The sequence below is a fragment of the Muscardinus avellanarius genome (assembly GCF_963383645.1).
Source record: "Muscardinus avellanarius genome assembly, chromosome: 5".
Classification (NCBI taxonomy): Eukaryota; Metazoa; Chordata; class Mammalia; order Rodentia; family Gliridae; genus Muscardinus; species Muscardinus avellanarius.
In genome coordinates, this window is record NC_137790.1 from 140327441 (window position 1) to 140355439 (window position 27999).

Sequence of the window (27999 nt, forward strand, 5' to 3'; positions counted from 1 at the left end):
CTCAGCCTCCCAAGCACTGGTATAACAAGCGTGCCCACCACGCCCGGCTTATACAGTATTTAGATGAGCCCTTGGACTTTAGGGTTGGTGCAGCTCCAAGTTGGGAATCCGTTAGGATGGAATAAATGTACTTTGCATGTGAGAAAGACATGGAGTTTTGGAGGTCAGGAGCAAACGGCGTGGACTGAATGTTCGCGTCTTGCCTAAACTCATAGGTTGCCATCCAAAACCTCAGTGCATCAGGAGGCGGGACTGAGAGGTAGCCAGGTGGCAAGGGTGGAGCCCTTGTGGATGAGATCAGTGTCGTTATTGAGAAGAAACACAAGAGAGGTGGTTTTGCTTCACTTGTTTTCAGATGCAGCAGAATGATGGCCACCTGCACACCCAAGAAAATGCCCTAACCAGAGACGGGCTCTTCTGGCACCTTCACCTTGAATTTTCTAGCCTCTAGAATTGTGAGATATAACTGTTGCTTAAGCCACCCAGTCTATGGTATTCTGCTATAGAAGCCTGAATTAAGACACTAATAAATGTCAGTTGAAAAATTATTTTCCTTGGGCTGGGGATGTTTCTCGATGGTAGAGAACTTGTCTAGCATGCACGATGCCTCCAGCACTTGTTTAAAAAAAACAAAAAACTGCTTAAGCCGGGTGTGGTGGCACACACTTGGAATCCCAGCATTTGGGAGGATCCAGGTTTGCGGACAGCCTCAGCTACTTGGTGAGGCCCTTTGCAACTCACTGAGACTCTGTTTCAAAGAAAAAATAGGGCTGGGGGTGTAGTTTGGAGGTAGAATGCCCCTGAGTTCCATCCCCAGTACCAAAAGCAAAACAAGACAAACCCTGAAAGCGGCCTAGAGAGTTGCATTTTCGAGCTCTCTAGCACGCCCACATGCTGCCTTCCTTACCTTTTCTATTTCCTACTGGTTTTGTAATAAAGACTTGTTGAAGTTGGGGAAAACTGCCTAGAAAGGTGCTCTTCCCTGACTCAACTCCACATATCCCTTTCAAAACATTCAAATGTCTCAGATATTTTGAATAGTTTCCTCTTCTTTTCACTTTCTTTTTTGGTATTAAGACTGTTGTAGGGTCTTGGGTTTAGAAAGCGCTCTGTCACTGAGCCACAGCTCCAACCCCAATAGTCCCAGCTTTTTAAAGAAATCTCCAAGAGCCGGCCTGCTCAAACCCCGTTAACGAGGTCCGCCACCTGGCAGACATTCCGAGACTTCTCTTCACCACCACCCTAAGATGCCTTTGGCCCTCTGCTGGATGCCTTCTCAAGGATCCCAAGTGTTTTTATTTCTTGATTTATTCTCTAGCAGTTCTCTGCGGGAGACTATTTTAGAAGTAAACTTTTAAAAGAAGGAAAGAACACATCCGAGATGGAAGGGAGTTCTAACAGTGGGGAGATGTTAGGAGAGCAGGCAGGCCTGAGGTCGGTCTGATGTCCCGGCTTCTGCTCCTGCCTCGTCACGGCCCTGGGAAGTCAGTTTGTCTTCTCCGCCTACAACTGCCCACTAAGTGTGGTCTCTGTCCTCATCCAGTACTCAACCCCCCCCCGCCCCCCCTCCAGTGAGAGCCAGCTCCAAATGGCGGGTCAGGAGACAAGGCTTCCCAGTCACCGAAGGCCACATTAGAAAAAAAAGAAACTAAGTGTTAAAATCAGGAGAAAAACAAACTGCATGTCTGAAAATATCTTCATTCTACTTATATGAGAAATAGTAAAAAGTCTAGGCTGGGGATTTTTCCCCTCTGGATTTTAAATGCATTGACTCATTATCTTTTATAGTTTACTATTGCTATGGAAAAGTTTGATGATAATTCTCTTTGTGAACCTGTTTCCCCCCTTTTTTTAGTTTTAATGCCTTTAAAGTATTTGTCACTCGTGATTTAAATTTTTATGATACGCGTCTTGATGTGGGTGTATTTTTATCCAGTATCTGCATAGTCGATGGGCCTTCTGAGTTGGAAATCTGTGTCACACGGGTCTAGGAGAAGTTTTCTTAATGACTTCATTGATGATTTCCTCTCCTTGCAGCTTTCCGCCTCTGGACTCCTATTAAACAAGGCTGCATCCCTGGACTGTTTCTCTAATTACCTCTGCTCCTCCCATCGCTTTGCTCCATTCTCTGCTCCATTTACTCACCTCTGCCTCCCAACCCTCTGGATGAGATCTCACGTGTTTGCGTTTCCAAGAGCTCCTTCTTGTTGTTATTTTCTAAATGGTCCGTGGCATGACATCCTATTTCCTTGAGGATGTGGGATTAAGTTAATAACTGATGTTACTTCTTTTCAGCCCGCAGGACTTCCTTTAGAATTGCTTGTAAGGGAAGCTTACCGACATCTATTAATTTTTTCAGTCTTTGTTTAACCGGGGAATTTTTGTTGTTGTTCTTACTGGTGATTGAACCCAGGGGCATTCTACCTCCTAGCTACACCTCTAGCCCTTTTTATTTTGAAACAAAGTCCTGCTAAGTTGCTGAGCCTGTGATTTTCCTGCAACAGCCACCCAAGTACTGGGTCACTGGGGAAGTTTCTATTGTACCTTCCCTTTTTATTATTTTTGAATTGTAGTAAACTATATATAACAAAAGTTCCCATCATAACTACATTTAAGTGTACGGTTCAGTAGTATTACATACATTCACAGTGTCAGGCACCTAATCTCCAGAATTCTTTCCATCTTAAAAAAAATTCCATACCCATTAAACAATTTCTAGTTCCCTTCTCACTTTAGAGAGAACAACTGCCATTCTATTTTTTTTCTCTATGGACCTGGTGATTCTAAGAACCTTCTTCTAAGTAGAATCATATAGCGTTTTTTTGATTTGGCAAAGATTTTTTTCTATTTCCAGTATCTTAAAGTAGGCAGATTTGCTTACAATTGAGCAGTTTTTAAGAAACACAAAAGTTGAATAGAAGCAGTAAGACTGAACACAGCAATCCCGAGTGGTAAAGAGTGAAGGAGCAAGGCATGCTCTCAACAGAAGGCCGACTGCCTGGGGTGGACGGCCTGTCAGTCAGGGCCTGGGAGACCTAGTGGTGCAGAACCAAGAACTGTCCAGTCTAAGACCACACACTGGAGTTCATAGCTGTGCCTTTGTTTATATTTATTATTTGAAAACGATTTGCAAACTTAAGTGGTCTTCATAGACAATCTGGACCCACTTAAATTACACCTGTATTTTCTATATTAGTGCAGTTATAAGGCCGCCCACAATACTTCTTTTGCACAAACGCCTTCATGTAGTGATTTTACTATCAATGCTATTCTTGTGAAATGCAAAGTATTTTAACTGAACTGAGGTTACAGGTCATTTTTCAATACTATATACATGACTATTAAGATTATTTATGCCGCCAGGCGTGGTGGCACATGCTTGTAATCCCCGCACTTGGGAGGTAGAGACAGGAGGATTGCTCAGGTTCGAAGCCAGCCATGCTGGCTTAAGTGACCCTGTTTCCAAATAAAAATAAATAAATATATTAAAAAATAGTTCTGGGAGTGTAGCCCGGAGGTAGAAGGGTTTCCAGGAACCCTGGTACCACCAAAAAAAAAAAAAAAAAAAGATTATTATGTCATTTATATCTAATGTCTAGAGGACATTTACTACCAAATTCTTACAGCAGATATTAACTGGTCTGACATGCTTGTTAATTGAGTCCAAATGTATGATACTAGGTCAGCATGATTTTAGTGTCTATTCATCTATTTTACTAAATTTGGAGCACGGCATCTAGAGAACAAATAAATGCAAGGTGCACAGCCACCCAAGTCCCACAGCACATTTCAGCGAGCTGTCACAAGCTCAGCTGCACATCCTCGCTATGTGAACACGGCTGGAGCGACTTCATCAGGTGCTGATGAGAGCTATCAGATGCCTTCCAAAAGAGATCCCAACCCATGGTCAGCAGACGGAGAGCAGCAGACACGGAAGGGAAAGCTTGCCATTCTGCTGGGGAAATGCACCGTTCTTCATAAGGCACGTGCTTCTCGTTGTGAGAGTGGCCCTGCACTTTGGTGTTTAAGGAGGAACTTCTTGGTGGGTATTTTCTGGCCAACTCGATCAATCCTATATCTGATCTGAATTTTTCTTTGAGATGCTTTCAACTTCCTTCCTTCTCTCACTATAATCTTCCCACATGGAGAACTTTTTCGCCTCTAGTGCTTTGGGTGTCTGTGTCAGAGGCTAGTGTTATCTTGTGGGTTCTGGGGGTGCGGTGGCCCTCACGTGAGAGCTCTTCCATCCAGATGCATGCTGGGCATCCAGCAGTATTTCTTCCATGCCACCATTATAAGCAGGAGCTAGAGCTGGACCGTTATTCCTGTCTCATTGCTGCTAAGGTGCAGCTCTACTCAAGGTACTGCCCAGCATGCCCAGACGCAGTGCTCAGCTGATGAGTGCTTGTGTTCTTGTGACTGGCTTCTATCATTCATGTCCTCCAGGGCCCTGTAGGTTTAGCACATATCAGAATTCCCTTCCTTCTCCAAGGCTGAATCATATTCCATTGTGTGTGTGTGCATGTGTGTGTGCGTGTGCACTCGTGTGTGGGTACACAAGTGTGTTTATTCCTTCATCCACTAATGGATGCTTGGGCTGCTTCTACCTTTTGGTTATTGTGTATAAGGCTTCTATGAACATAGTGACAAATATCTCTTTGAGACTCCAATCACAACTCCTTTGGATATGTACTCAGGAGTAGAACGGCTGGATCATATGACAATTCTATTTTTAATTTTTTGAGAAACTGCCTCCGTGTTTTCCATAATGGTGATACCATTTTACATACTCACCAACAATGCACAATGATCAAATTTCTCTACATCCTTTCTTGTTATCTTCTGGCTTTGTTTGTGTGGTACAGGGGATTGAACCCGGGGGCATTCTAACCCCAAACTACACCCCCAGTCCTTTTTATTTTTTTGTTTTAAAAGATGGTCTTGCTAGGTTGCTGAGGCTATACTTGAACCCGTGGTTGTCCTGTCTCAGTCTCCCAAGTACCAGGATTACAGCCTTCCAGTGAGTGTGAGGTGTTGGCTCCTGGTTATTTTGATTTCCCTAAATATAGGGGTGCTAAGCATTAAGCACCTTTTCATGAGCTTACTGGCCACCGGTAAATCTTCTTTAGAGAAATGTCTATTCATATTATTTCCCACTTTTAAGTTGAGTTGTCTTTTGGTTATTGTGAGGGGAAGCTCTTTATAATATACTGTAGATACTAGATCCTTATCACTAGACATGTGATTGAAAATATTTTCTCTAATTCTGTGGTATTTTTACTTTCTTGGTTGTGTCCTTTAAAGTATGAAAGATTTAAATTTTGATAAAGTCCAACAACTTATCTAGCTTTTCCTTTGTTGCTTGTGATTTTGGTAGTATATATAGAATCTATCACCAAATTCAAAGATGTAAATACTTACCCTCCCTCTCTTATTGTTTTAGTTTTTGGGTACTGGGGATGAAACCTAGGGGCCTTCTATTTCCAAGCTACACCCCCAAGTCCTATGGTATTTTTAATTTAGAAACAGGGACTCACTAAGTTGCTGAGAGTTTCACTAGGTTGCTGAGGCTGGCTTTGAACCCATAATACTCCTGTCTCAGCCTCCCAAGTTCTGGGATTACATGTGTGCACCATCACACTGGGCTTAGACTGTGTTTCTTCTAAAGAGTTTTATAGTTTTAGCTCATGCAAAATAGCAGCTTTCCTTTGCACTGTTATAACTTCCATTAAAAATTTCCCACATGTAACATGCAATTGAAAAGTAATTTTAAGTAAAACAAACAACCAATCCATAAAGCACTCCTAACACAAGGATTTCCAAGCAATATGAAACAGTCCAAGGTTTTCTCTCCGCCTCACTTAGAAGATGGCCATACAGAATGCTTGAGTGTTTTAAAGTTTTCACGTTGGCCGCAGAGGTCACTGCACCCTGTGTAAGTCCTCCAGGAGAAGGTTCGCTACAGTCTCCTTGACCCCACGCACGCCCTTCGAGGGAGAGAGCACGGCTAGAGGAGCCCATGCTCAGGGTTCCAGTGCTCTGCCTACATAAACACTCGACCGGCACGTCGTCCCCTTCGCTGCCCCATCTCAACTCATGGCAAAAATATGAAACCAGGCCAATCCCACCTTCCGCCAAGAAGATGCTCTCGCCCTCGCAGAGGGCGCCCCTCAGGGTGCTGCACGTCTCCTCCCATGAGCCCTCTCACTCACATACAGCAGCAAGGCCCAGGACGCCCTGCTCTCTGAGGCTGGGCATTTCTCCTCTGTTTCTACTCTGCCTCGGTCTGGCACACTTCTGGCATACTTTTCCCTCTGAGGTGGTGACAACCAAGTCACAACTTTGAACTCTCATGTGTAAGTAAGCACACGAAAAAGAGAGGCCGCCCGTGCTATAGTTTAGACAAGTTCAGGTACACCGGGAGCTGGGTGCGCAGCCAACGGGGCGACGCGGGTTTCTCTAGTTGCTGCGCCTTCTCCGAAGGCCAGAGCTGCCGCGACCCAGCTCATCCTAACACGGAGGCCCAGTTGCAGCACACTTGCGGCGACTCCTACCTGATCTGCTTGCCTTCTCGCATGTCATATAAGGAAAAGAAGACGTCGGAATCTTCTCCAATGGTATTGTAGGTGAAACTCTTCAGACTGAAGAAGAAGTGGTGGGGCACTGGCATCCGACAGGTCTCCCCGTGACGTGGGCGCATTGTGTCTACCTAATAAGGAAGGTTAAAAAGATAGGTGATTTCTATCTTATTCATTATATTAAAAAAAATTTTTTAAATGAAATGACTGAATCTCGTCACTCTGCTGAAGGGGAGTATTTAAGCAGGAGACTGAGAGTGTCTTCTCTGCTGGGAAGTGGTACTGTGTCAGAGGACTTGGGTGGAGGTGGATAAACAGGCAGCTGGAAGGAGCCAGCGCAGCGGAGAAGCTCTGAGAACAGTGATTCCATCTTACTGGAATTCAGACGCCCACCAGGTCACAGATCTACATTCTCCATGGGACAACTTTCAAAGACACTCCTTAGAGGTATTGCCCTGACTCTAGCGTTTGACTTATACTATTAGACGGTGATAGCTGCCATTATAAAGAGCTTGGATTTCCTCCCACGCCGACTGTAGTCTCAGTCTACCTCCTCTTATTTGAGCTTATATGAATTTTGCTCAAAGAAATGAGGACTGGCCCATTTGCTTGGAGGTGAAGGCTCCTTAGGAAGAACCACACCACCAAGGAGCCAGTCAGGTCTCGGTGTTTCCCTATGTGGCCGTCTCTTAGCAGAGCAGCGGGAGCCCCGGAGCTGCTTACCTGGGAGGTGCTTTGCTGCACACTCTGCCTGCTAGACAGATGCTGTGGAAAGAAAGAGAGAGAGTCACTGCACTGGGACTTCCATGTGTAAGCCAGGCAGGCTAATTATGCCATCTGCATTCGTGATCTCATTCCATTAGGACAAATATTAGATAAGAGTTATTCATATTTGATGGACACGGCTAATGCTTAGGGCAAGGAATGATTGGCTGAGGTCACACAAGAGGCCGGCCGTCTGAGTGCAGCCCCGCCTCCCGGTCCTCACAGGCGCGCTCTCCTGAGGCTCTGGCTCCGCGGTGGCTTCTCACGGCCCCCTTTGCCCAGTGGCAGGTCCAGGCTCTTCAGGTTCCCTTTACTGGAGCCTTTAATGAAAAGGGCTGTGAAACTTTAGATAAATTGCTTATTCTTTCCAAGAGACGTTTCCCTTAACCAAGTTGGCAACAGTTGGGAAAATTATCACGCAGAGTATATGTGTACAAAAGAAAACTTCATATGTAAAAAAGATTTAAAAATATTAAGTGCTGGAATATAGCTCAATGGCAGAGCACTTGTCTAGCATGTATAAGGCCTTGGGTCTGATCCACTGTACTAGAAAAAAATTTTAAAGAAAAAACCCAAGCTTTTAGAAAACAAATTAAGCTTTCTATGGTTTACTGACTATATCCCACTGGAATGTCACTAAATTAAAATGAGCTCCTTATTTTATTTTACATTTAAGGGCTGCATAAATCATTCTTCTCAAATGGGTTTGCTGGCTGACTCTTAAAAATGACTACAAGGCTTGATAGTCATAAATCTCCAGTTAGAACTATATACAGGAGTCCATGAAACAGCTAACTTCGGTACAAAACATCCCTGATGACAAGAGCCATTTTAGACTTTAGAGCCACTGGATTCCGAGAGAATTTTCAATGTGCTCATAAAGCATATTGCACAAGCTGCCAGAGCGAGGCACAGCACAGCACTCGGGACCTCTTCCCTGGCACCGCACGGAGAGCCCAGCCCGCTGCCAGGCAGCCAGAGCAGCCACCGCATTCTTAGGACCGTAATGCCTTTTGTCTAAACTTTAGATTGGGCGCTCTCAGGTAGTCGAGTGCTGTCTTGCTTTACTCATCTCGATATTCCAAGTGCTTAGCGATTGCCTCAAACATATAAATTCAGAAGTGCATATACTATACTACGACGCTACCAATTTTTTCCCCAGTAGAATAGTTTTTAGCCCTGTTAAGTCTCTAGTCCATCAAGAACTAGGAGAGAGATTAATATAATAGTGGGAGGGGCCAGGGAGAAGGAGGAGGGGAGAGGAAAAAGGAGGCTGCGAAGGGAGCAGACCAAGTGATGTTCTGTTTGTACACGAATGTGTTACTGCCGACCTCACTAGCTTGTGCCCGGTGAGAGGAGCGGGGGTGCAGAGGGAAACACCAGGAGTGTAAGGGGCATATGTGACATACCACAACGCACGACTGCAATGCACCAGTGAAACCTAACAAAATGTGTGTGCCACTTGAAAATGAACCTTACAAAAGGACCGTAAAAAACAGCGAAATCAATTATGTGTTACACTGAGAAATGTTGCGAGTCTTACATGAAAATGTAAGTCATATCTAGTTTGGATGATCAAAGAAATGATGCTTGATTTTTGGTAAATATCCAGTCAACGAATTTATTCCAGGAATGGAAGTTTAAGTACTGATCTATGAAAACCTAATGACCACTATAAGACAATCGACTAGCACAGTCTCCAGTGCACGTGACGTGGAGGGACAGCGACCGAGCAGGGGATTCTAACACTGTGTGTTCTGTTAGGCTCCCGCACACCTTAGATATTCTCATACTGTGTAATTTGCAAATGTTCCTATTTCACAGGAGGCGTGGGTAATCAAGGCCATCACAGACACTTTATTGTTATCATTTGAAGTGCCTTATGTTTTCAATAGCATCAACTCTCCGTTGAAAACAGCTTTCGATTTGTTAGGCAGAAGCAAAAATTAAGAAACTAAAGGAATAAAAATTTCAACTGCTTAAAGAAATTTTTATCGATCATGATATTTGTATTGGGCTTGGTTTTTATGAAAAAGAAAATACTCTAAATGCAAATTTAAGGCATAATCCTATTCATACAGCCTTCGCAAAATGAGTGGCAAGGAGTTTTATTAAAATCAGAAAGTTTTATACTGAGTCTTTATAATCTCCAATAATAGGTTTAAAAGATATTCCTTTAGATTTTGATTATAACTTAAAGATTTAACCAAAACATTGTGTATTCTGTATGCAGTTTAACATGAAAATCCCAAGTGGTTTTCAGTAAACTTATGGTCGCTCATAGACACTTTTGCTTCCTCATATCTAATTCTTTGTGTGTGTGTGTAAACGCAAACACGTGACAAGTAAGAAAATTCAGCAGGAAATAAAAAGAGGTTGGAATTTAGGCTCTTTTGATAAATCAATATTTTTATAAGAAGTCTATGTAATAAAAATAAAGCACACATTTTTAAAAAGTTAAATATATTTAAAAGGCTTGCAATAAAAATGATCATTCTTCCACCCACTCTGGCCTATTCCCCAGAAATAAGTACCTTCAACTCTTTACTGGTTTTTCTTTATAATTTATCGAGTATTTCTTTTTCTTTGTTTTGTTGGCACTCTCTCTTCCCTTCCCTGTACATGTCTTTGAGATTACACTGGTAATTTAATTACTCACCTGGCATTATTTCAACGGTTCTATTCTTTATGTCTCTACCCCTCCTCCTCCCTCTCACCCCTCCGTCACTCCACTGGAGTAAGTCTCTGCTCCTCTGTCTCTCAATTCCTATGTAGCTTCCACGAATAAGAGAAAACATACAAGTATTCTTTTACTGAGACTTGCTCATCGCACTTAGCATAATATTCTTAAGTTCCGCCATTTTCCTGCAAATGACATGTGTTCTGCTTTATGGCTGAATAAAATTCCGTTGTATGTATGGACCATGGTCTTGAAATCCATTCCTCTGTTCATGGACACCTGGGTGGTTCCGTAACTTGGCTCCTGTGAGTTGTGCTGCTGCAGACACGGATGCGCCCGCATCGCTATTCTGACTTTAGTCCTTTGGAAAGATGTGCGGGAGAGCGCAGGAGAGGCATCACTGGTGCATGTGGTGCTGCACGCCCAACCTTCAGAGAAACCTCCTCACTCATCTCCACAGTGGCTGTACTAGTTTGCACTTCTTACAGTGTATGAAAGTTTGCCGGTATTTATTATTGTTTGTGCTCTTGCTGATTGCCATTCTAAAGAGAGTTAGTTAGAATCTCAGTGTAGTTTTTGTTGTTGTTGTTGGTGTGTGTGTGTGTGTGTGTGTGTGTGTGTGTGTGTGTGTGTTACTGGGATTGGACCCAGGGGCATTCTACCTCTGAGCTATACTTCCAGCCCTATTTTATTTTTTATTTTGAGTCTAAGTCTCTGAGGCTAGCTGCAAACCTGAAATCTTGTTCTTGTCTCAGCCTTCCAAGTACTTGGATTACAGGCATGCACCACTATGCCTGGCTTTTCCATATATATTTTATGACTGATTTCTTTAGATATGTAAAGAATGACCATGGTATTTTAATGGGATTGTATTGAATCTGTAGATTGCTTTTGATAGAATGATCATTTTGATTATATTTATTCTGCCTATCAATTCACAATAGCCTCAAAAATATTTAGGAATTTAATCATGGAGATAAAAGACACTAAACCATAAAACACAAAAAAGAAATTAAAGATTACTTCTCTTCTCAATATTTCAAAATTCTTGGCTAGAACTATTGTGTGTCTGTGTGTGAATGTGTGTGTGTGTGTGTGAATGTGTGTGTGAATGTGTGTGTGTGTGAATGTGTGTGTGAATGTGTGTGTGTGTGTGTGCGCGTGTATAGTGGGGGGCACTGGGGATTAAACCTAGAGGCATTCTACCTCTGAGCTACACCTCCAACCCTATTTTATTTTTATTTTGAAAAAGGGTCTTGCTAAGTTGATGAGAGTCTCACTACTTGCTGAGGCTGTCCTTGAACCTGCAATCCTCCTGACTCAGCCTCCCAAGTTCTGGGATTACAAACATGTGCCACCACACCCAGCTTGTTTATATTATAACTTAAATATTGCTAATGGTGGATACAAGCCATGTACTTAAATATCTCTTTTCTTTTGCTACTTCTATCTCGGGTGTACTTACTTTTCTTTAACTTATGGTTGTCATTTGGTATCTACCCAGAATTGGTCCTTAGACCCTCCATAGTTACCAAACATGTATGCTCAAGTTCCTTGTATACAATTTTATTTGCATATGTCTTACACAACTTTGCTATATACTAAAAGTATTTCATATAAATGTTATATAAATTGTAGTTATACTATTGTTTAGAAATCATTAGGAACAGAAAAAAAGTCTGTACATGTTCAGTGCAGATACATTTTTTTCCCCCAGAATTTTTTTGTGTGTGTGATCCTGGGGGTGGAACCCAAGGGCTTTTCTACTTCCAGGTTATACTCCCAGACCTATTTTATATTTTTTTGGAAACAGAGTCTCACTAAGTTGCTGAGAGCCTCACTAAATAGCTGAGGCTGGCTTCGAACCTGCGTGATCCTCCTGTCTCCGCTTCCCAAGCGCGGGGATGACAAGCATGCCCACCGCGCCCGGCGACCCTTCTGTTTTAAGCGGTCCTCGTTCTCCTGTTGCTGTCTGGATCTACTGCACTGTGGTCACTGTGGGCTTGGCCTCCCTTCAGGATGCTCTCCCCCTGTCATGTGGGCCAAACTCCTTTATTTAGGATGGCACACCCTAGTGCTTTGGGCTTACTCTTTCATTTTAAAGGAATAATGTATTCTTTAGTGCTTTCCTAAAACAGGGACAGAAGAGTTGTTCTGAGACTCAGTGGCCACAATTCTCTTCATGCTCATCTCCCTCCCACTTGACTGGATAACGTCACTGAGTAAGTACAGAATTCTAGGTTGGATTTCCCCCCTCAGAATCTTGAAGACAAGTGTCTGATCTTTTTAAAAAAATACCTTTTTTGGTGCATTGTAATTACATATCACAGTATATTCACTGTTACGTGTTTGCACATGTGCATAGCATTAGTTTGGTGAATTTCAGTCCCCAGCATATTTTCTAGTTTTTAGCGCTGCTGTCAGGAAGCCAAATGCTCTTCTTACAACAAATCCTTTGCTATGTGACCTGCTTTTCTCTCTGAAAGCGTTCAGCTCATCTCTTTATTTCTAGTGAGCTGAAATTTCAGAATTAAATGCCAAACACTTGTTAGGCCCTTTTAATCTGGAGATCCATATCTCTGTTCTGGGAATGTCTGCAACGTGATTTCTTCAGTAGTTTCTTTCTTTGCCTAATTGTTTTCTTTCCTGAAACTCCATCATTTACAAAATGGACCCCCAGACGGAAGCTAGGTTTTGTCGCTTCTCACGCCTCTTGTTTTGTTCTGTTTTCAGGGGATTTTCTCTGGCTTCTAACTTCCTTCCACCATCATTCCCGTTATCTCTTTACTAATTTCCGGGAGCTGACTTAATTGCTGCATTTGCCTGGCCCTCGCTCTCTCCTTCCTTCCCGCAGACTGTCCCTGCTTTCTTTGGCCTGTTTCTCCCAAGACCCTTGCACGCGTTGCTCGTTCCTGCCTTCACGTGAGGCCGTTAGCAAGTGCCGTGTGAGGCCGAAAGTGCCGTGTGAGGCCCGGTGATCACTGGTCTCACTACGGGGAGCTTCAGGAAAGGGGGCGATCACCTTACCTAGTCCCATAGTTCCAAGTATATGTGATGTGACGACTAAATTTTATTATATCTCTGCTTCGCTCAGGAATTCCAGGCTTCCAGTACTGCTGTCTGTATGTCTGGAGGTATCTGAGACTTGAAAACAATCCAGACCACTGATCCCACCACTCAGCTCTCAAACCTGTTTCTTCTACAGTTTTTTTCCACTCCGCTATTATCCAGCTGGGCAGATAAAACACACATCCATCCCGTACATTTTCCATGACATAATTTTATTGTTTATCCTACCTCTGAGCTACCCTCCAGCCCTTTTTAAAATTTTTAATTTTGGCCAGGCGTGGTGGAGCACGCTTGTAATCCCCGCGCTTGGGAGGCTGAGACAGGAGGATCACATAGGTATAAAGCCAGCCTCAGCTACTTAGTGAGGCTCTCAGCAACTTAGTGAGACCCTGTTTCCAAATAAAGTATAAAATAGGTCTGGGAGTAGAGCCTGGAGGTAGAAAAGTCCCTGGGTTGCATCTCCATTACCACCAAAAAAATTTTTTAAGTTTTGAAACAGAGTCTCGCTAGGTTGATGAGAGTCTCACTACTTGCTGAGGCTGTCCTTGAACGTGCGATCCTCCTGTCTCAGCCTCCTGAGTACTAGGATTACAGGTGTGCACCACCTTGCCTGACTAGAAAGTCTAATTTGGGGCATGAAAAGCTCTTCATAACTTGGCTTTTGCCTCCCTCTTGGTCAGATCACCCATCTACTGACATGCCCACATGCCAGAGTTACCAAATGTCTTATACTTCCTGGAACTGCCACTTAGCTATGCTGTGGGTACTCTGGAATGCCTTGCTTTCCCTTTTCCTATCCCCAGGGAATGAGTCACTCCCTCTAACAGCAACAGAGTGTGTGTGTGTGTGTGTGTGTGTGTGTGTGTGTGTATTGATTGGTGGTACTGGAGTTCCTGGAAACCCTTCTACCTCCGGGCTACACTCCCAGACCTATTTTATATTTTATTTGGAAACAGGGTCTCTTAAGCCAGTGCGGCTGGCTTCGAACCTGCGCGATCCTCCTGTCTCTGCCTCCCAAGCGCGGGGATTACAAGCATGCACCACCACGCCCGGCTGTTTTTTAAAAATGCCTTTACCGGACACTGTAATTACACATGACAGTGAGACTCAGAGGACACACACACGAGTGCACGGCCCCTGGTGTGCCCCCTCCACATCCCGCCCTCCTCTCCCGGGACACGTCCCTGAGATTGCTAGTGACGCCTTCCCATCCCCTCACGACACTCTGACCCGCTTCCTTCTCAAGCCTCTGTTGCCCTGGCCCCTCCCAGCCCCTTCCCTATCCTCCTGGTCCCTCCTTATTTACCTAAAGTCGCTTTTGTTTCTGTTTCTCCTTTGCTCCCACGTGTGAAAGAAAAAACACAACCCTTCACCTTCTGAGGCGGGCTCATCTAGGCACAGGCACAGAAACCGCCGACCATCTACTCATCCCACTGTCCCTAGCACGAGGGATGGGCTTCGGGGCGAGTACTGAGGTCTGCCCAGCCACGCTGTAAAACTGGCCGTAAAGCAGCACGCAGCTCCTACTTAGACCGTCATGGGAGGACATATCTGGACCAACACCTAGGTGCCGGGAGTCTTGAGGAAAGGGACACGCCCTGTTCATTTGTAATCTGTCTCATGCCTGTCACTCTGCACAGAGCGTAGTTAAGTGGATGCGTGTACACACTGGTAGGGATGCCGAAGCCACATGCACAAGCAAGCACTGTGCTCTCTGCATATTACTCGAGTACATTTCCTTTGGTCGGTGACCAGGCAGCATACATATTACTTCTACGTTCCCTCAGAGTACTGTTTATTAAAATTAAATAGATATTAAAAATAATTCTCACCAATATATACCCACTGATATCACTCCTCAAAGCATAAGGTTACATGCAGCCTCTAACTTAACTGTCATCTAGGGTTTTTGCTATTTGTTTGCCTTTCTTTTAGTTACTTTTTCTCATTCAGTTTATAAAATGCAATCTGGTCATCAGTCAAGCCAACAGATTTTTATAGTAATCAACAGACATGAAGAATCCATGAGGCACTGCCTCTAGCAAGACTGGTAAATTACTTCCAGGTTCAGTCATGGATTTAAAACTAACAATTGGCCCTTTCTGCTTCTGCCACTTCTCTTCTCAAGAGCTGGGCGCAGAGACATACTGTGAGGGACCACGACAGGTGGAAGGAAAACCCCCCGAGAGGTGGCCGCTGGACAGTGTGAGCCCAGCGTCCCCACACGGCACTCCTGCCTGGAGAGCAAGTGTGATATGTAAGTCAGAATAAAGAAGGCTCCTTGAAGGTCCTGCGGCAGGGGCAGAGGAAGACGCGTTAGAAGTGCTATTTCCTAACGATCAGGAAAGCCAGGGGGAAATGAGCTGGCAAGAACGAGCACCGTGTTAGTTTCTTACCATCTTATAGAGGTCCGAGACACTAATCTGGTCTGAATCCACCACTTCAAAGTCCTTCCGAGGCACCAGGTCCAGGCCCAAATGCCTAGTAAAGAGAAAGCACGCAGTCAGCACGCCACGCCCACAGTCCTCAGTCCCTCCTCGTGCCCGGGGAACCTGGCGTGATGCTGAAAACAGAGGTCCAGGCAGTGCCCTCGCAGGGGCGTGCCTAGGCCAGCATCGTCTGACTGCTTGGTTTTGGTTGAATAAATGAGGCTGGGGGTTTTAAGGAGGACACAATTCCAGTCATCAAGCAGATTCACTTATGACAAATAGGCTTCACTCAGTATCACATTAAAACGGTGCTTGAGTTCATTAAGGATGGTTCCTTTAGAGCATTAATAACTCACGTTTATTTTTTATTTTTCCCCACTCTTACTAATGTGCTTAAGGTTCAGTCATGCATTACTTTAGGATGAAAAATTATTCAGGTTTCAAGTATATTTGTAATTCAAAGTCAACACAGAAAAATCACCTCTTAAGTATACTATACTTAGCTGCTTCAAAGTCAGCCTCAGCAACCTGGACTATCAGTGTAAAAACACTCTCTCTCTCTGTCTCTCTCTCTCTCTCTCTGTCTCTCTCTCCCCCCCCTCATCTAGTATCATCAGCAATTTCAGGGGTCCACAACTCTACCTCCACTAAACTATAGGTTTAGAGCTGCTGTGCTGGAATTGTGAGAAAGGAGTTAATATTGATCAAATATAAATAATGTGAGATGAAAGATTGTAAGTTCAAGGCCAGCTTCAGAAACTTAGGGAGACTGTTTCCAAATTAAATAGTGTAGGGGCATAGCTTAGCCTTAGAGGCCCTGCGCTCACTTCTGAGCACCACATGTGCACACACACACACGATACTGGCTCAAAGAGATGTGTTTTGGCTGAGTTTTTTCTTGTTTTCGGTTTAGTTAACATGGCTGTTGGTAGAGGTTTGGCTGTACATTAGCATTAATATTTTAATCATCATTAGGAGAAGTTTTACCAAGGAGTACTACTACTCAAAACAATAGTATTTAGAAGATCTAGTGTACGTTTGGAGTGGATGAAGTAAGGTAGGCATTGGCTGGCCGCGTGGTAGCATGAGCAGTGGAGGGAGCTCTGAGCAGTTACGACTGTTAGGTTCACGTACGGCGCGGCATTCACATCCTGTGTGTGTGTGGTACCGGGGATTGAGCCCACGGGTGCGCTGACTCGAGCTCCACCCCCAGCCCTATTTCGTTTTTGTCGTGAGGCCAGGGCTCCCTAAGTTGCTGAGGCTGGCCTCGAACCTGCAACGCTCGTCTCACGTCATGCATAGTCAACCAGTATTTACCCCTTTCTCACAAGTCTAGGATTGTAGCTCTGAACCTGGGGTCCAGTGGATTAGAGGGCTGTGGACCTCTGAAACTGCCTACAACGCTACATGGATTTGTGTCTGAATTTTGTGTGCTCGTGTGTGAGATACTGGGATTGATGTCTGAATTCATGTCTGAATTTTGTTTGTGTGTGTGATACTGGGGATTGAACCCGGGTGTGTTTTACCTCCAAGCTATACCCCCAGCCCTATTTTTATTATTATTATTATTATTATTATTATTATTATTATTATTATTATTTTGGTGGTACTGGGGTTCCTGGAAACCCTTCTCTGGGCTACACTCCCAGACTTATTTTTTATTTTTATTTGGAAACAGGGTCTCTTAAGCCAGCACGGCTGGCTTCGAACCCGCATAAACCTCCTGTCTCCGCCTCCCAAGTGTGGGGATTACAAGCGTGCACCACCACGTCCGGCTTATTTATTTATTATTTTGAGGAAGAGTCTCACTAAGTTGTGGAGGGCCTCACTAAGTTACAGAGGCTGGCCATGAACCTGCAATTCTCCTGTCTCAGCTTCCCAAGTACTGGGATTACAAGTGTGTACCACCATGCCAGGCTCCATGGAACTTTTAAAGAAAAAATATTTTTATATCCAACTACTATGAACTATCTTCAGAAAATGCTAACAAAATTTATAATGTAGGGATTTTCTTTACATAAAATTCCTACTGCCAGGCATGGTGGCACGTGCTGTAATCTCAGCACTTGGGAGGCTGAGACAGGAGGATTCAGGGTTTAGAGCTAGCCTCAGCTACTTAGTGAGGCCCTCTGCAATTTTGTGATACCCTGTTTCAAAAATAAAGAATTAAAATAGGGTTTGAAGTGCAGCTAAGAAAGAGGTAGGCTGTCCCTGGGTTCAATTCCCAGTTCCACAAAATAAAACAAAACAACTTCAACAAAAACTCCTTCTTACTTTGAGTCAGAATAAAGCCTGGGTGGGGCATGGCTCAGGGGGAGGGGACGCTTGCCTAGCGTGTTCAAGGCCCTGGATTTAATCCCCTTCACCACAAATAAAGTCAGGTATATATCCAAAACGAAGATTTATTTTATTTATGATTTGTACCCTGTTTTCAAAAAATATCTAAAGAGCTTAAGCAAATTGCAGTCAGATGATAAAATAAAAGTGGAAAATCAAACCTATACGAAGGAGGCAAAAGCAAACTCACTAATAGCATCAGATAAGATGCTGGCTATGATTACAAATGTAAATTTAGATGTGTAAGGCCCCAAGGCTTGGGAAATTAAACAAAAATCAATCATTGGACTGGCATTAAACTAAAACGCTTCTATTCATCAAAGGAAACTATCAAGAGTCTAAAGACAGACTGGTGGGGGAAGATCTTTGCCAGCTAGTCCTCTGACAGAGAACTAGCATCTAGAATATTAAAATACTCAAAAGACTAAACACTAAAAACAAACCCAATTAAGAAATGAGCAACTGAAGTTGTATGTGGTGGCGCACGCTTGTAATCCCAGTGCTTGGGAGGCTGAGACAGGAGAATCACAGGTTCAAAGCCAGCCTCAGCTACGTAGTGAGGCCCTCAGCAACTCAATGAGACCCTGTTTCAAACTTAAGAATAAAAATTGGGCTGGGGTGTATAGCTCAGAAGTAGAATGTCTCAGGGCTCAACCCCCAGTACCTAAAAAGAAAAAAAGAAAAAGAAATGTGCAACTGAACTAAACAGACACACACTTCAAAAAAAGAAGCAACACAAATGGCCAATGGATACATGAAAAAATGCTCAATATCATTAGCAGTCAGGGAGGTGTAAATAAGACTACACTGAGGTCCCACCCCACCCCAATCAGAATGGCCATCACCAAGAAGTCAAACAACAAGAAATGCTGGCAAGGGTGTGGGGAGACAGGTCCTCTGCTACACTGCTGGTGGGAGTGCAAATCAATTCAGTATGGAGATCAGGGCGGAGATTTCTGGGAACACTGGGAATGGGCGCACCATGCGATGCAGCCGTACCTCCTGGGTATCTTCCCAAAGGGACTGGAGTCAGCAGGTCGTAGTAATATGTGTATATTCACGCTTATAGCAGCACAGTTCACAAGAGACGAATTATGGAATCAGCCTAGGTGTCCATCAACAGAGGAACGGATTACAGAATTACGGGGCATCCACACAACGGAGAAAAAAACTATGTCCTTTGCAGGAAAGTGGGCGACCTGGAGGACATCGTGTTCAGAGAGGTTGGCCAGTCACAGGAGTGGAGGGTCCTATGTTTTCTCTGATTTGCGCGAGCTAGGGAGTCACTGGGATACCGGTGAGACTTCAGATAATGGAGGAGAAACTCCGGGGGAGCCAGCGAAAAGCATTCCCACGGACGCTGCGTACCTGTGTGAACATACCCGTGTGGATCTCAGCCCCGGGATGGGCAAGGGGAAGGGGAGGGAGCTGGCGGGAGGCCCGCCAAGCCTGTGCGCACGGTCAGCACCGCTATGAAGCACACGGATGCTAGACTATAATGCACCGGTAAAATTATTTTAAAAATTCAGATGTATATTTTCCAGCAGGCAAGAAAAAAGGAAAACCATGTTTTTATGTCAAAGGGTAAAGTCCCCAGGTTGATTCCATGCTTCGGCTGCTGTGAGTTGTGTAATACACAGGAATGCGCACGTGCCACTGCAGTGCAGACGAGGGGTAAAGGAGCGTGGCGCACACGCACAGCACAGACACAGCGGAGTCTGCTCAGCCATAGGAAGAGCAAAGCATGTCGTTTGCGGGAAAATGGGTGGAAATGGAGAGCGTGATGTTGAGGGAGACCGGCCAGTCTCAGAAAGTCAAAGGCCATCTTTTCTCTCATAGGTGAAAGCGAGAGAGAATGGAACACAGAGGGGACGTCAGACAGACGAGGAGAGACCAGACCGGTAGACACTGGAGGGAACAATTTAAACGCTATGTCCTTAGATGAATGTGCCACGGCCAGCCTCATCACACCGGGAGGGGAGGGGAGCGGGAGGGGTGCGGACGGAAAGACACCCAGGGTGTGTGCGTGATGAGTGTATCACTTTGAACCTCGTTGTAAGTATATAATTACAAAAATATATATTCAAAAAATTCATGTTTTTCTACTAAAGGATAACATCTGTTATCTTTTATGAAAGAATTACGTAATGTATTTAGCATACACTATACATACACTATACCTGTATTATTAAAGGATGATTTGCATTATTTTTTAATAGAAAAACTCGAAGTTTTAAGGAGAAAAACATTTTTTATATTAAGTGATTTAAAAAACCCTCCAGAACTCACAGTTTGGTGAGGAGCTCAGTAGCATACTGTTGGTATTAACATCAATAGTTCACAGTTTAATGGTAAATTTGTGCCATTGAATTTGTCTGATTCTTGAAGTTAATGCACTTAAATCTGTAAGAGATTTTCTTTTTTTCTACCACTGTGATTCTGCCTTATTATATCAAATAAAGACTCCATTCAATTACTTTTTTTTCTACTGGGGATCGAGTCCAGGGCATTCTATTCCTAGCTACACTCCCCCCAGCCCTTTTTATTTTCTATTTTGAAACAGGGTCTCCCTAGGTTCCCGAGAGTCTTGCTACATTGTCACGGCTGCCCTCAAACCTGCAACCCTCCTGTCTCAACCGCCCACTCCATTCTATCGCCTTTTCTTTGCTATTCTTAATTTCTCAGGAACAGTTTCAGTCCTCTGGCTCTTAAGACTTCCCGTGCCAAGGCAGCAGTGAGCATGGGACGCAAGGGCACCGCAGCGGTCCTGCGCCTCAAAACCAATGTGTGGTGTGACGTCAAATACTTTAAATAATTTACATATGCATATGGAAAAACGGGAACGATCACAAAACCTGTATTTGTATTAGAAAACTAGGATAATAAAACTAATCTTTTAAAATACTTTCCATATTTGTATGTTACACCACTTAAACTTTTCTAAACAAAAACCGAATAGACAACACTTCATATGTATTCTTTAACTGCTGGAGATCCAGAAATACAGTTGTCCTTTGGAATGTGTGGGGCTGGCTTCTAGGACCTTCCCATGGATTACCAAAACCCAAGGTGCTCCAGCACCTCACAGGAAATGGCATAGTATTCACATAGAACCCGCACACACACTCCTGTATACTTTACTTTTTGTGGTACCAGGGATGAAGCTCACGGGCATTCTAGCTCTGAGCCATACTCCCAGCCCTATTTTATTTTTTATGTTGAAACAAGTTCTCACTAAGTTGGTGAGGCTGGTTTCGAGCCTGTGACCCTCCTGCCTCCGCCTCCCAAGTACTGGGATTCTAGGTGTGTGCTAACATACTCAGCTTACTCCTATATGCTTTAAACCACTACATTACTTATCATACCTAACACAATGTAGGTGATGGCTGCTATACTGTAATGTTTAGAGAATGATGATAAGGAAAAATGGATACAATGTTAAAAAATATTTTCCCAGTGCTACTGGTTGAAGCTGTGCATGAGGAAGTCGTGGATATGGAGCCTGCAGGTATGGCGGGCCAGCGGCCATGGGAGAGTGGACATTACAGTTTGGAAGCCCGCAAAGCAGGGGACTGAGCAAGTGATCCAGTCAAAATAAACGGTCTAGATACCGCTCGGAAGGGACTCCAGACGGCACCCAAGTGGGCAGGGCTGGGGTCGGCGGTGTGCTCGGTGCGCTGTCCGCACACGGCGGAGGTCTGTCTCAGCAACACGGCGCCCTGGGCTTGCGCTTCCAATCGACTGCCCGCCCACAGACGCGCTTCCTCATACCAGATACTTCCTGAGTCTTACTGTGTGTTTGGCTGGACGCGGGAGGACAGCAGTTTTGCGTCAAGCAGATGTCCTTAGTCATGACGCGTTCTTCCCTGAAAGCAGAGCGCTCTCCCTGTCCTAGAAGTATCTAGAGGATAGCACCTTTCAGTTCCTCGATTCCATTATCGTGGGAGATAAGAATCAACGGGTGGCCTGGTTAAAAAAATGAAGACTAATGCCACCTTCTACTAGTGCCGCCGTCACCGCAGGAGGAGCAGCGTGCAGGCATTACACTGGTTACTGTCCCCACTGGGGGACGGGAGGAATGTTTCGTGGTGAGAAGCAGTACATGTTTACTACGAATTCCACCCCAAACGGAGGTTCCTGGCTATTACCTTCCTTCTTTCGGTTACTCCAAGCATAGTGAACCGTCAGTGTAGGGAGAGGCCTACGCTCTCTTGTCTATCATCACGGCAAAGGCGAGTGCAGCAGGGTAACCAGGAGCTGAGCGCTGACTCTGAATGCCTGGCTCGTACCTCGGCTCAGCCCAGCCACACTGCCCGACCAGCCGTCCTAGATGACTGCAGGGATTGCTCCCTAGGTGTTAGATAAGACTAACACACTAGGTGTTAGATGGTTAACCAGAATGAGGCTTAAAGTATAGGGATTGTGGTAAGAGGTACAGTGTCGGGATAAGAAGCTCTTACTTAGAGCAGGCAGCGAGGATCTGTGTGTAACCACATGCAGAGGTAGTATAGAGCTGAGATTTCTTTTTTTTTGTAGGCCCTGGGGATTGAACCCAGGGTTATTCTGCCTTCAAACTATACCCCAGCCCTTTTTATGATTTTCTTTGAAACAGGGTCTTGCTAGGCTATTGAGTCTTGCTACATGGCTGAGGCTGGCCTGGAACCTGTGATCCTCCTGTCTCAGCCTCCCAAGTATTGGAATTACAGGTGCGCGCCACTATATTTGGCTAGAGCCGAGTTTTCCAATACTGTCTTACTGCCGGGCGTGGTGGCGCACCCTTGTAATCCCCGCGCTTGGGAGGCGGAGACAGGAGGATGGCGCAGGTTCGAAGCCAGCCGTGCTGGCTTAAGAGACCCTGTTTCCAAATAAAAATAAAAAAGCATAAAAATAGGTCTGGGAGTGTAGCCCGAAGATAGGAACCCCAGTACCACACACACACACACACATACACACACACACACACACACACACCATGCACATAGTGCCCACCAGATGCAGGCATTGCTCTAGTTACAGTGCCTAAATTTTCAAAAAATTTTGGCCAAATAAGTAATTCCTAATCTCAGGAAACAAAAATTACTGTTATGCAGATGTGGAGTTCTACACTTAACCTGAATTCTAAATAAAGAGGACAACCAGTTCAGTTTCTCTTCTTGAACGTTCTGAATGAGTATTAAATCAGATATACAAGAGACATATAGTATTCATACTCAGAGAATGAAGCAAAGATCAAACAGTATGGGCTGGAAATGTGGGCGACGAGTAGCCAGAGATCTTAGGACCAACGCTACAAATAACTAGAAGATGGTAAAGGTCCGCAGACGTGCACAGGTACAAACTACACCACCCACGGCCTTAGACAACAGTGGGGAAAGCGCTTCCCACCTTATTTTCCACACTTCAAAAACTGGAGCTCTTGTCTCAAAAGGGCATACTGCATTTAATTAAAATAGTGTACATAAGCGAGACCGTGGCCTTGCCACGTGATGTCATGTATGCATTCAGCAAGCTATTAGTAACTTTTATTAATAATCGCTGAAATATATTTTTAAAATGCAGAAGTATAATAAACATGTAAAAGCTTAGAGAAAAGGCATAAAATTTAAAATTATATGGTTCATATTTAATTACATCAAGTAAAACATTAAAACACATTCCGCAAACACTGACTTTGCACCTACCACATGTAAATAAATATTTTATGACATTTACAAAACGGCGGTGGAACAAGAAGTGCGGGAAACTGTGTGCCAAATGGGAAAGGTGCCGCCACTAGGGTTCAGCTTTCGTGTGGAAATGGAACCCGCTGCAGGGATTTTCTTTTTTACAGTAAACCATTTCTTCTTTCAAAATAGGAAGGAAAAATTAAAAAGTGTATAAACTCAAGAAAGAGACAGAATAGTCCTATCAGTTTGAGGCAATGTGTCCAGTGATACAAAATTCTTGTTGAGGTCTTTGACTGGTTTCATTTTCCACTGGTGGGGGACAGAGAAAAATGAAAAAGAAAAAAAAAAAGGATGAGGGGGTGGAGGGAGGGAAAGAAGTAGACAGAGAAGAAAGGAAGTAACAAGGAAGAAGATGGAGAGGAGAAGAGCAGGAGGGAGGGAGAAGGAAAACGGAAGGAAGTGGAGCCATGCTTCTGGTCTTTGTTTATTAAAGCGATCACAGAGCCAGGCACGGTGGTGCGTGTCTATAATTCCTGTACTTGGGCAGCTAAGACAGGATGATCTGTTTTGAGGGCAGCCGCAGTAATGCAGAGATTCTCAGCAACCTAGAGAAACCCTGTTTCAAAACAAAAAATGAAAAGGGCTGGGGTTGTAGGTAGAAGTAGAATGCCCTGGGTTCAATGCCCAGTATCACCAAGAAAACAAAACAAGAAACAGTGGACACAGAGCTGCCCCTCCCATACACGGACTTCACAGAGGAACGGCCGTTAGCGCAAGTGGGACAGCCATATAATTTACTAGCAGGTATTAAAATGCTCTTAGCTTTCTTAAAGACCAATTTGAATTTGTTTCTAAGCTATCATTTTTAAGTTTTCAATGACCTACTTAACAACCAGACTACAAAATCTGGGTCGTTGTCTAAGCTTTTTACTAAAGAGGTACTTATTTCTAAAATAATTACCTTTTAAATTTACTGGCATTTATAATTTCATTTAAACTGCAATGTAATAAATTACAAAATTATTAGTATTATCAGTTCAGGTCTAACAACTCAACACAGAGTAATGCTATGTTTGCAATCACTACTGTTTTGTTGATTATTAAAATAAATGCAATGATATCATTCTATATCACAGTAGTGTTTGGGGCTCAGGAGCAGAGTCAGTAGCTACACTGTACGTTAACGTACTGTATTTTATTTAGCTTTTTACTACTCTCAAATTTAAAGAACACTGATCTATAGACATGAATTAATATTATCTTATACAAGTAGTCTATAGTCTGTACCAAGCAGCCCTGCTAAGAGTGAAGAAAGGATGTAATTAAATAAATTACAGATAAGGGCGTGATGCTTTCTTTTCCTTCAAGAAGGTTCAAAGTAACCAATTTGGGGATATATTTTTTCTTTTTTTTTTTGTGGTGGTACTGGGGTTCCTGGAAACCCTTCTACCTCCAGGCTACACTCCCAGACCTATTTTATAAATATTATTTAACTTGGAAACAGGGTCTCTTAAGTAAGGGTGGCTGGCTTCGAACCTGCACCATCCGCCAGTCTCCGCCTCCCAAGCGCGGGGATTACAAGCGTGCGCCGCCATGCCCGGCTATTTTTTTCTCTTCTACTGACAGCCAGGGTCATGCTGGGCTGGACCCTCCCGGGTTTGTTAGATTCCATGTTTCGTCTTTGCTAATTTACTCTTCTGCTTTGCAGAACCACTGCCTCAAGTTTCTTTTAAAAGGAGCCATGAGAGGTAGCTCTTCTTGAATACCCAAACATGGCTTTATTTGGTCCCGACACTCAGTCAGATAGTTTCATTGTTTACCAAAGTCTGGCCGGAAGATCATTCCCCGCAGAAAGCTGAAGACACTACTTTACTATCTTCTAGCATCCAAGGTCAATGCGGTTCTTTTTCTTTCGTTAAAAAATTAAAAAGATCTGTTTTTCTGTCTGAAACCTTTAAGGACCTTTTCTTCCTCCCTGAATACTAAACTATGCCTCACCGTGAGGTCCTCTCCCCAATTTATTATACTAAGTATATGGTAGCCGCTTCAAAAACTGTTATTTTCCAGCTCTGAGAATTCTCTTTATTTCTTTAGAATTTCCCTCTTGATGGTCTTCTTTCTCTGGACACCATGTCTGATATGGCCCCGCGCTCAATCTCTATATTAAACTCTATTTTCAGTTCTTTCCCATCTTCCTATTTCATCTTCAAGGATATTACTACAACTTATTTCTCATTCTCATGTTTGATTTTGGAAGTCATACACTTCATTCCTATTCTACAGAGTGGCCTTCTTGATTCCCTTAAGAATGCTAGCGGTTTTCATTTTGTTGTTAAAGTTCTTTAGGAATTTCTGGCTCTGTCTGGGAAGGTTTTCTCCTCTGGGCCTGGGTATTCTGTTTATCTTGGTCATTCTCTCTGAAGGAAAAATTTCTTCAAATCTGATAACTTACTGTTCATTCAGATCTAAAACACACCAGAATAAATATACGGTTTTTAAATCCACAGGTGGGTCTAGAAAGCTTGCCTTTCTGGCAAGTGGAGGACATGGTCATTATACTTTGAAACTTAAATGCCAGAATGTAGGGGCTTGGCAAGAGGGCGCCGTTCACCGTCCTGTCGCCATGTTTCCCCCAGGTTGTTGGGTTTGCATTTGTTTATCTGAAAGGGAAACACCTAGCCATGCATTCTGCTCACGGGGACAAATCCCTTCTCACGCACTTTTAAACCAGCCTCCTTTTAAGCCCAGGCCCACTCCCCACACCACGATTCTGGGAGCTCCCTCCCCAACGTCCCGTCACATGCACCGGCCCGTCTGTCGCTCATCTTCTGTCTTCTTCCCAGCTTTCAGAAATGGGTTATTTTCTGTCATTTCAGTGGTGTCTTGAGGAACTGAAGTATGTGCCTTAAATATACCTCAGTTACATATGCATTTAAAGGAGGGAGCAATCTGGTCACTTCAAAGTCCAGTGGACCCGACTAGAGGGTGAGAAAAGGGCACCGGGAAATGATACCCATTATTACTATAAAAAGAAAGGATTTCTGATACTATCTATCTTAACTTCCCATGCCCAAGTTATTACAATTTTACTAAAAGGGCAATAGCAGTTTGTCACACCCACTGTGTAGATGCAAGATTCATTTTGAATGATTAAGGTAGTTGTTAAGAATATTCTGAAGTAAAATGTGTAGAGAACTCTCATATGTAAGTTACGCTAATTCAGATTCATTGTGTAGCTATAAAATATAAAAGACACCGAATTCACATTTTATTTATTTATTTTTTGGTGGTGGTACTGGGGGTGGAACCTAGGGGCTTATCTACCTCCGGGCTATACTCCCAGACCCATTTTATACTTTATTTGGAAACAGGGTCTCACTAAGTTGCTGAGGCTGGCTTCAAACCTGTGTGATCCTCCTGTCTCAGCCTCCCAAGTGCGGGGATGACAAGCGTGCGCCACCACGCCCGGCTGGATTCACATTTTAAAAAGGCACCACAGACTAAAAAAAAAAAAAAAAGAAAGAAACAAAGAAAGAAAGGAAAAAAAAAAAAGAAAAAGAAAAGAAAAAAGTAAGCCAGGCATGGTAGTGCATACCTGTAATCCCAGTACTTGGGAGGCTGAGACAGGAGGAGCACAGGCTCAAAGGCAGCCATTGGTACTTAGAGACCTTGTTTCAAAATAAAAAATAAAATAGGGATAGGGGTGTAGCTCAGAGACAGAATACCTCTGGATTCAATTCTGAGCACCACGCAAAAAAGTAAGATTACAGAAGTCTAGAATCTAGGATTCTGGTCTGCAGACTTCAGAGGCGAATCTAGTCCAATTTTTAAGTTCTTTCTAGAAGTGAAAACAGACACTACGAGACCTTCAGAGAGTGTCCCTTGCTAATTAGAAGGAACAACTACACCTCGCTGCAGTGATGGCACGTGAGTGGAGAATATAACATTTCTTAATCATTAAAGAGAAAGTTTGATCCGGTCCAGATTCTACAAGGACTGAGTTACATAAAGGAAAGTGGAGGATGCCGAGGAATAGTCATACTTACTCATTGCCCCAGTCCAGGCGCACGGTGATGTGCCGCTTGACCTCCCGCACCTGGTCCTGCGTCATGTGGCCAGAGAGCAGCTGCCTTCGCAGGTCAATGAGTTCGTCCATCACGTGGCGCAGTTTGTAGAAAAGATCTACTTTGTGTTTCTGAAAGGGCATTTTTGGTGATGGATGGAATATAAAAGGGATATGGAAAGGGAATGAAAAGAGAAAGAGAAAGTTAAACCATGAGAGGTGCCCATGCTCTGCACCATAAAGGTAGTAATGTACAGAGGAGCTCACTTCAAATCTCCGTCTTTCTATCTGAAACCTGTATACAGGAAGTGACACCTTACAAAGTAACAACTGGTCTGGGTCTCGCACAAGCCACCTCTACCCATGCCTGGACCGCGCGTCATCAGAACAGGAGCTTACCCCAGGGCCCAAA

The 27999-nt window shown here is 43.8% G+C and overlaps 1 protein-coding gene across 1 annotated transcript in view; it reads right to left on the reverse strand.

Annotated features, from left to right (window-relative positions):
* DOCK3 (dedicator of cytokinesis 3) overlaps window positions 1-27999 on the reverse strand; it is a gene marked incomplete at both ends in the record, with an annotated part of 359460 nt that overhangs the window by 148888 nt on the left and 182573 nt on the right. The window contains 4 exons of the mRNA XM_080695935.1: window positions 6555-6709; window positions 7302-7343; window positions 15489-15573; window positions 27571-27719. Of these exons, the coding sequence (XP_080552061.1) occupies window positions 6555-6709; window positions 7302-7343; window positions 15489-15573; window positions 27571-27719 (431 nt within the window). The remainder of the gene's footprint in view (window positions 1-6554; window positions 6710-7301; window positions 7344-15488; window positions 15574-27570; window positions 27720-27999) is intronic.